This window comes from Neophocaena asiaeorientalis, unplaced genomic scaffold, assembly GCF_003031525.2.
Source record: "Neophocaena asiaeorientalis asiaeorientalis breed wild unplaced genomic scaffold, Neophocaena_asiaeorientalis_V1.1 scaffold540, whole genome shotgun sequence".
In the NCBI taxonomy this organism is placed as follows: domain Eukaryota; kingdom Metazoa; phylum Chordata; class Mammalia; order Artiodactyla; family Phocoenidae; genus Neophocaena; species Neophocaena asiaeorientalis.
In genome coordinates, this window is record NW_020172141.1 from 2,233,408 (window position 1) to 2,243,076 (window position 9,669).

General features: G+C 43.0%; 1 protein-coding gene across 1 annotated transcript in view; it reads right to left on the bottom strand.

The window, feature by feature from the left end:
- Positions 1-1,607: 1,607 nt before the first annotated feature.
- HS3ST3A1 (heparan sulfate-glucosamine 3-sulfotransferase 3A1) overlaps positions 1,608-9,669 on the bottom strand; it is an 85,300-nt gene continuing 77,238 nt past the window's right edge. The window contains exon 2 of the mRNA XM_024752131.1: positions 1,608-4,385. Within this exon, the coding sequence (XP_024607899.1) occupies positions 3,764-4,385 (622 nt within the window). The 3' untranslated portion in view covers positions 1,608-3,763. The remainder of the gene's footprint in view (positions 4,386-9,669) is intronic.

Genomic DNA, 9,669 nt, shown 5'->3' on the forward strand with positions numbered 1-9,669 from the left:
CTATTATTCAGCCACTCAGGGCCAATTGTCAACCATAGCACAACTGTCTGGATTTAGCTGGTTTACAGAAGTCGAGCCATTTACTTCTATTTCTCGACACTTGGTTGTGTCAGGTGACAAGAAATGCTGTCATGGCACTCTCATGGAGGCAAACTGAAGCTGCAGGACTTGAACTTGAAAAAGACTTCAGAAATGTTTTATCAGAATGACATTATTCCACCCGAAGCTGACTGATTCCACTTCCCAGAAATGCAGTGATCCATTTGTTACAAGCTGCTCCCGTATCTCAGTTGTAAAACACCCAGCTCAGCGATGCTTCTCTTTAGTACTTCTCTTGACAAAGCACACCCTCAAACACTGATCTAGTTACTGTAGTGGAGTCACTTACAGAGTTAGAGAAGGAAAGGTTTTCAAGAGAAAACCTAGAGTGGTGAGTGAAAGAATTACTAGCCAAACCTTAATTAAAGTCTGGTTTTTAGACCTGGTTTGGACACAGACTAGCTGTAACTGGTGTACTTCGTCAACTGGAAACCTCAGCACCACTGAGGTGCTGATATCTATGTGTGATAACAAAGAATTATCACACATTTTGGGTGCGATAATACTTTGTTATGAAGGCTCTCATGTACATTATTAGATGGCATCTATAATCCACCATGCTTGGGACCCCAGAATACCTCCAGACATCACTTGGAATGAAAAATTGCTTTTCGTTGAGAGCCACTGTCTTATGTGTTAGTTTTTTCATCTGTACGGTGGAATGTAAGTGGAGAGTAGGTGTTGGTTTAAGGGGAGAAGATGTACTTTGGGTAATCTGCTACATTAATATAAGCTATTATCGCTTTATGGACACATGTACTCACATATTAAATGTTGGTTATCTTCATGGGTAACAGATTTGGCAGGTCTCATGCAGGATGCAGGTGTTTAGAAGAAACGTATCCTCTTTACAACTGTAAAATCAGAGTTAATTTAGAGACACATCAATGTTTTAAACCCCTGCATAACCAGCTAAAGAAAGGACTCAAGTGCCAAATGGGGATTTAATCCGCATTACCATTCAGGTTTATTCTAACTTTGAGGATTTTTGAAAATAAGGAAATTAGAGTGGGATTAATACTTCTGGAATAATAAATATCTGTTCTCTAGAAGCTTATTAATCTATAGTTAATAGGACAAAATTAATTTCCCTTAAAATTTCTTAGTTACCGGAAGAATTTTTACACTATAGGCGTGGCCTCAAAAGCAAACGATTCAGAATGAAGCTGTAGACCTCTGGTTGTTCTCTAAGAGGGGTGAGCTTGGAGGAAGGATGATTACAATGTTCAAATCAAGAGCACAGCCTATGATCTGATGGAGCCAAATGGACGAAAGAAATCTGAGGCCAAGTCCGTGTACAACAAGAGGAAGTACCACATAAAGGCAGAAATGGAAAATTCCTGTTCTGAGGTAACACTGACCCAAGATCTTTATACACTTGGGCTGGGATCTAAAACCTCTACCACTCTTATGAAATCTTAGAAGTTAGAAGGCTTTCCGGGAATGCTCTGTAGTCATTCATTTTAAAAATCATATGACCAAACAAAAAATCTACATGCAAGAAGAGGTTCTTTGCACTCAATTCTGTTCTTTTATTATTTCTTAACACAATAAGATGAAGGTTGCTGGATTCAGTTGTTAGATGCACTTGTGTCCTTGTGCAAGCCGCCTTCACAGAAGGTCCGGCACACGCTTACTAGGGAGTCAGAAGCACAAACATGAGTTAAGAGAAAAGACGAAAAGAGTTTAAAATGCGTTTCTTGTTGCTGGTAGTGATGATTCAAGTAGAACAAAAAAACAGGCTGTAGCATCGGGAAATTGAGGGCCTCGAAGGGAAGGCTGTCGGCTGGGAAAGGGGACCTGGATTGGGGGTTTACTTAACCCCCGTGAAAGAGAATTAATAAATCCAGAGATTTAGAGCAATGATAGAATATCTAGAAACTTAAATTGTTTTCCTTCATTTTAATCCCGTGTTAGACTTCTCAAGAAGTATTTACTTCACCCCGATGCAGCATCTATGTCAAATGCACAGTGAAACTGCATATTGTAAAACAACTTTAGTTTCTTTTGATTGACAGCACTGGAGAAGAATATTCTTTTAGAATACTGGAGTGTCTGGTCCTTTACATTTTAGCAGATATGGAAAATTTCCATGAGATTGGAGACATTTTCCTCTTGGGTTTAAAACCTGTGATAAAAATGTTGCTGACAGACTAATTATGAATGTTTTATATAGTTTGTGCATATGTGCTCTTCTCTAAACCAATTTAGTTCCCATTAATGCTAATCTCGTTAATGCCCACTCAGAGAGGAAAGGAATACTCTTAATAAACTATTGATTTATTTGAGCTATCTAAATGGGGAACAGGCAGAAACAGATGGGAGAAGAGGAAAAATCACCACTTTACCCATATCTGCATTTCTTATTTTCCAAATATTAACGAATATGAGGTTATAACTGGTACAAAGAGGAAATGGGGAAAAATAAAGTGACAAAGTGACAGCCCTCCCTCCACCCATGAAAAATTGGGGCCTTGTAAATGAGATGTTGACTGACCTTTTTTTAGTACTAGCAGCAAGTTTAGAAATAAGATATTACAAAGAGAGGCAGATTTTCTTTGTTAAAAAAGAGGTTTATAAAATGAGATATTTGTAAGCTCTTACTGAAGTGGGTTTTTCTTTAAGAAAAAAAGGAAAATACAGTCAAAACAAGAATAGGTAAATTCTTCTCCTACCACACCTTGTACTCCTAGTGTGACTGGCCATCTTGTGCTCCATACAAGGATCCAATAATTTCTCTCAACTTCAGTTGAGTCGAGATATCCACGTCTCAGGGTGCTTTAACAACCCAAGATTGGCTCTTAAAAGATGTTGTGTCCAAGACAGAGTGGTTTCCTTGAGTACAACTGTGTATGGTGTCTGAGTGCCATAGAGGCTAGCCTAGAACTTAGAAAGCAACAGGAAACTCTCTCTGTTGGTCCCCAAACTAGCTAACCATTTCTAAAGGCTGTCTGTGCCTTTCCCATTCTCACCAGAAAAAGTGGCACAAAATAGGGAACAAGTGGAAGATGAGGTTTTGTCCATAGTCCGCCATCTGGCCTTAGGACACATCACTTAAGCTCCCTGAGACTCAGTTTCCTTATCTGTAAAACGGGGGTAATAATCTCCATGTATTATGTTGTTGTATCACATCTGAGTATAAGGATCAAGAAAGATACTGTATTTGAAAGCACTGTGGTAACTGGGAAGTGATGTGCAAACGTACAGAATCACTAACTGGGAAAGGGGTTAAGAAAAAGTGGCACAGGAGAAAAACTAAAGGGAGAAAAACATAAGGGTAGACATCAATCTTATCCGGGCTTTGTTAAAAAAGGAGAGAGCGCAGGAGCTACACCCTCAGGATTTTCTCAGAAGTTTTCATGGCAGCTGATGCTCATACCTCATAACTGTGCATGTAAAACATGAAGGGAAAATGGAAAATGGAGAGAAGTTAGTTAGATGCGTGCAGGTTTCCTTTTTTGTTTCTCCAAATGTTTGCGCGCGCAGTTGTACATGACGGTGAGGGCGGAGGCGAGAACAATCTCGAGAACAATCTCTTTAACAACATTCATGGGAAAAAAATACTGAAATATCAGCAGTGCAAATATTAAACTGCCTCTTCTCTACCGGTTGGTAAAAAAATATATTATCTTATGATATTTTTTTTTCTTTTTAAATTATAAGGTTATCCGTCCCAGCCGAAGTCGTGGCCCGTCATCTGGTAGAACTTGCGGTTGAAGGGCCGGTAGAAGTCGCGCAGCCGCCGCAGGACCTGGCCGTCGATCTCGGGGTGGGGTCTGCCCTTGGTCTTGCCCAGGCAGTGAGGGCGGCCGCTGCCCTCGGCCTTCTTGAGGCAGGGGAAGCCCTTGGTCTGGTTGAAGTAGAAGTGCTTGTCGGAGATGATGCGCTTGAGGCCCAGGAAGTCCTGCACGCGGCCCAGCTCGCCGGCCGGGTCGCGCACCAGCCGCTCGCCGCTCACGAAGAGCAGCTGGTGGGCGGGGAAGTGGCGCAGCCAGCGCTCCAGGTGCTCGGCGTACAGGCCGATCTGGATGGCGCTCCACGCCCGGTCCACGAGGCCCGCCGTCCGGTTCCTGAAGGCCAGGCTCTCGAAGCTGGGGATGTCGGGCCGCTTGGACAGCGTCTGCGTGTAGTCCGAGACGGCCCTGGTCACCGGGTCCCGCACCACCACCAGGAGCTTGGTGTCCTTGGACATGGCCGAGATGCGCGCGGGCGCCTCGCGCGTCACGAAGTAGCTGGGCGTCTTCTCCATGGTGATCTGCCCCTCCAGGGTCCTCGGCATCAGGTCCCTGCGCGGAGCAGAAAGGCACGTTAGGGCCTGAAAACTGAGCTCCTTCCCAGCAGAGGGAGGGTCTTACAGACCCGGAGCCTGAGTTGAGGTACCAACTGCTCCGCTTACTAGATGTGTGACCGTGATCGCGGAGAAGTCGCACAGACGCAAGGCTGCGCACCCCCGGTTCCTCGCGGACGTACTTAATGGGAAATAATAACACTACCGCTCTCCTACGGTTGTTGTGGTGATTCAACGTATTAATACCTCCGCAGCTTAGAAGAGTGCCTGCCACAGGATAAGCGCTGTGTAATTTTTAAAAAATAATTATCAACCCACAAGGCTGTAAGAAAATAACCTTGATCTAATTCTTTAGGTGAATTAGGATAGTGTAATAAACACAATGGTGTGACTATGGGATGGTGTTAGAATACCCTGAGCCCTTTCTGTAGTTTTCTAACAAACAAAGCAATCACAGTCAACGTGATACCATTGCATAGTACACAAAATACTTCTCTTTATAATTCCTGAATTTTCCTGTAACAAACAAGACATGAAATAATCCATCTTTTATCTAATAATTTCAAATGCCATCCTTCCAGTAGTCTGAATATCTTGGTTCCTCTTTCCATTGGCCCAGTTATCACATTATGGTATATTTTCATGTACATCAAAGTAAATTCTGACTCTGTTGTTCAAAACGTTCTAATGATTCTTGTCTGTTTATTCTTCCAGATGAATGTTAGAATCCCTTTGTCCTGTGGAAAAAAGAAATCCTGTTGGAGTCTTGATGGAGCGGAGATTGCTACCTAGTTCAAGCATGCGTTCCTGCTGAGAAGTGATGGGTCTTGAAGCCAGTCCAAAACTGTGAGTAGGAGAGATAAAACCTATTTATTCTTCCAAAAGTGTACTGCCATTAAAGCCACTATTTATTATATATATGAAACACACACACACATATATATATATATTCTAATTTTAAGGCACCATCTTGCTAATTCCAAGTTTTATAAGAAATAGACATTGTTCAAGTCAATATTAGATAAATGTATTTGGGGGATTTATTGCAATGACAAAATGTATTTTGTCCTTTGATCCACTGATCCCAACTGATAAGTACCCTAATATTAGATTCACTTTCATTCCTGGAGTAAACCCTATTTGATCATGGTATATTATTCTTTCAATATAGTCCTAGACTTGATTCATCATTATTTTGCTTTGGATTTGTCATCCATATGCATTAATGAGATGTTCCTGTCGTTTTTCTTTTGATCAATAGCTTAATCAATTCTGAGAACATGAATTATTCCACAAATAAAATGAGAAATGTTTCATAGTTTTCTATATCCTAAAGAAGTTTCAATAGCAAAATAATTTTCTATTCCTTCAAAATTTGATGGGTCATCTACAAAGCCACCTAACACTGGTACTTTCGGGGTAGAGGGTAAGAAAGGGATTAGAATCTTCAAGTATCTTTTCAGTTTCTTCTGTGGTTATTGTTCTTGTAATACTCTACCTCATCTTGTGTCAATTTTGGCAATTAATATTTTTCTAAATGAATTATTTTGAAGTTTATCTCAGACATAATATCAACTGGTTCATAAACAATCTGGTGCCCATCTGCATTACACCCGGCACAGATGCCTCAACAGTTGTGGCCATAAGCCACTGGTGCTGTGTTAGTTTAATGACGCAGATTTTCTCACACTTTTGCCACCTTTGATATTTCAGTCAAGTTATCTTTACTTTTTTTTGGAGGGGGAAATGATAATTAGATATCTCATTTCTGTTGCTTTTTTCTTTGTTGTTTTAAAAATCTGCAATTCCTTTTTCAAAAGAACTTTTAATATGTGCCCATTCCCCATTTCTTAAAAATGCCTGAAGGTCTGGGTAGGATAAAGCAAAGACCAGGGAGGTCAGTGTTGACACAAGGGAGACACAGACTGTCTTTACTGCCGGCGCAATGCTGGAGCCACTGAGTGACATGAATTCACAGATTTCACCACTGTATATACATATACATACGCACTATATATTCCTTTCATGGAATTGAGAAATAGGCTAGACCAACCTACTTTGGAAGTTTAGTTACACTTTTATAAGATGAGCCAGGAGATCTATCCAGAAACTGTTGGACTATCTCAGTGAAGAAAATTGGCTCAAAGGTGTGAAAAGGTTTTGGACTGTAAAAGCGAACATCAAGCATCACTGAAACTATAAGAAGGAGTATTTGGTGATGTTTTTTGAAGTCAGCATTCTTGCCTCCTTCCCTATCATCTCTGACTTTTAACCACTCGACCTCATATTTCGGCCAGTAAAATAGAGATAACATACTTCACGTGGGAGCTACTGGTTGGTAATCTCAGCCTTCCTGCCCTCCGGCCCTGGGGAAAAGCACAGACTCCCCAGTAGCCTTTCAGCAGAGATTAAAGCTGCAGAATGTGCCGTTCCAGAGGAAATGTTACCGATATTTCTGAAAAAAGAACCATATTTTAAATTATCTCAATAGGGTAGGAAAAAGAGCTACCCAAAATAGGAGGAGTTCGAAGAGGAAGCAGCTAAAATAGGATTTCAGAGGAAAAGCACATTAATTACTGTCATCTACAGGATGAGGAAAGCTGACGGGTTTAGCATCCCCATTGGGATGGGGAGTCGGGTTAACTATGAACTCTGCAGTCTACTTTCCTCAAAAACAAAGACGTGCGAGTGCAAATAAGTCCTCAGTGAGGCTCACATTGTAGAGCATGGTTGTTTGGTAAAAGGAGTCACAACAGAATTCTTTAAAGAGCAATCTCCCTTTTAAATTCTACATTCATTTTCTTATTGCAATTTGAATTTTAACGTTCAGAAAGGAGCTCCTCTATCACATAAAACAAAATGCACATGTACTTTGGAATATCGTATTTCGAGGTGTTTAGGCAAACTTAGAAATCTTCCTTCCTTACCAGAGTGAGGCATGTACTGTGACTCTGCTCTGTGCAAGGGCTCAGCCTGGGATGGGCGATGAAAGAGCCATCCCCGTACGATGAGAGCTTTGCAGAAACACCAGGCACGCGAGGGGAGCGGAAAGGTGTATGCAATGAGAAGACAGCTGAGGTTTGTCTAAAGACAGGACAAGCTGGGGCGGAGGGTGAGAAATTCCATTGAACGATGGGAAGGGGAGGTCCTAGGACGCCTTAATTTCCAGGCAAACAGTATTGGCTATTCCATTCACTTCTCCATAGTGAAAAGAATTTGGAGACATTTACAGTCAGTATAGGAGAGGAGAAATGGGTAGAAACTAGAACAATAAAGAAAAATTAGAGACGCTTATTTATTTTCTCCTGAAGATGACAAGGAGAAGAAGGGGTTTTACCAGCAAATGAAGGATTATTACCAGGTGTGTCCCACACATTTGTTCTTTGTCCTCAAAGAACAAAAGAATTCTCCATAGCCAAAAAGTAGAAGCAACACAAATATCCACAGAGGACTGAATGGGCAGGCAAAATGTGATCTCTCCGTGCAGTGAAATATTATTCAGCCTTAAAAAAGGAACAGGATTCTGACACCTGCTGCAACGTGGATGAACCTTGAGGACTTTATGCTGAGTGAAGTAAGCCAGACACAGAAGGACACAGATTGTGTGATTCCACTTGTATGAGGTCTCTAGAGGAGTCGAATCCACAGAGACGGAAAGTAAGATAGTGATCGCCAGGGCCTGGGGGTGGGGGGACGAGGAGTTCGTATTTGATGGGGACAGAGTTTTAGTTTTTCCAGATGAAAAGAGTTCTGGAGAGTGATTGCTCAGCATCGTAAATGTACTTACCGCTGTTGACCTGGACATGTAAGAATGGTTAAGATGGTAAATATTATGTTATGTCTGTTTTACCCTGATTTATTAAAAAGAGAACTCACCCAGAGGGCAAAGACTTCAAATTGCATCGATAGACTTGAATTAGATAAATGAATCTTTTTGGCTTTGCAGGTAATTAAACACTAGCATGAGGTACCTGAAGAAGATGGTGGCCTTGCTTTCCTCTTGCAAGACCGAAGGGGAATGTCATCATGATGAGATTTTATGGAGCTGAGATCAGAAATGTTTGTGGCCTGTGTCACTTCATTTCCTTTTTGTTTACCTTAGTGCTTCTGATTTTTTAACTACCAGCAGGGTGACCATGTGCTACTCATAACCTTTCCAATCTCGCCAGAAAAATCACGCCAAGAGCTTGGGAAATCTGGATTGTAACGAAGTGTCAGCATGACAATTTCTACAAGGACACACCCAAGCACTGCTCTTAAGGAAGTGACGCCCAGTGTACAGAATTCCCAGCGGTCGGGAGAACCCCATTCTGTCCAGATAACTCGGGTCCACAGGAGATCAGAGACCCCCTGGCGTGTTCCTGGGACGTCCACACACCTGCTCGCTTGAGGCCTCCCGCTGAGGACGTCCAGATGGTAAGGAGGCTGATGTGCGAGTTGTGAGCTGGCAAAGCCGAATTCTCTGGAAGGACAGAGGCTGGCTGGTTCTGGTGGGAGAGATGAGCTTGGCTTCTCAGGGGCAAAACCCACCTGTAGTGTTAGATGTGAGGACAGCTGTTGCCTTTGTGGAGGGGGGCGCTTAGTGACCAAAAGGGGCCACACGGGGCTTCTGGAAAGTCAGGAATATTCCAGTGCAGGACCTGGCTGCTGGTTTCACAAGTGTATCCACCTTGTGAAAAGTCACTGAGTTGTATGCCAGGATCTGTGTCCTTTTCTGAATGGTGCTATACTTCAATAAAAAGTTTACGACACTTATAGAGGGCGGAGGGGAAGATGGCAGAAGAGTAAGACGCGGAGATCACCTTCCCTTCCACAGATACACCAGAAATACATCTACATGTGGAGCAACTCCTGCAGAACACCTACTGAATGCTGGCAGAAGACCTCAGACCTCCCAAAAGGCAAGAAACTCCCCACATACCTGGGTAGGGCAAAAGAAAAAACAGAGACAAAAGAATAGGGACGGGACCTGCACCAGTGGTAGGGAGCTGTGAAGGAGGAAAGGTTTCCACACTAGGAAGCCCCTTCGCGGGCAGAGACTTCGGGAGGCAGAGGGGGGAGCTTCGGAGCCACGGAGGAGAGCACAGCAACAGGGGTGCGGAGGGCAAAGTGGGGAGATTCCCGCACAGAGGATGGGTGTCGACCGGTACTCACCAGCCCGAGAGGCTTGTCTGCTCACCCGCCGGGGTGGGCGGGGCTGCGAGCTGAGGCTTGGGCTTTGGTCGGAGCGCCAGTAGAGGACAGGGGTTGGCGGCGTGAACACAGCCAGAAGGGGGTTAGTG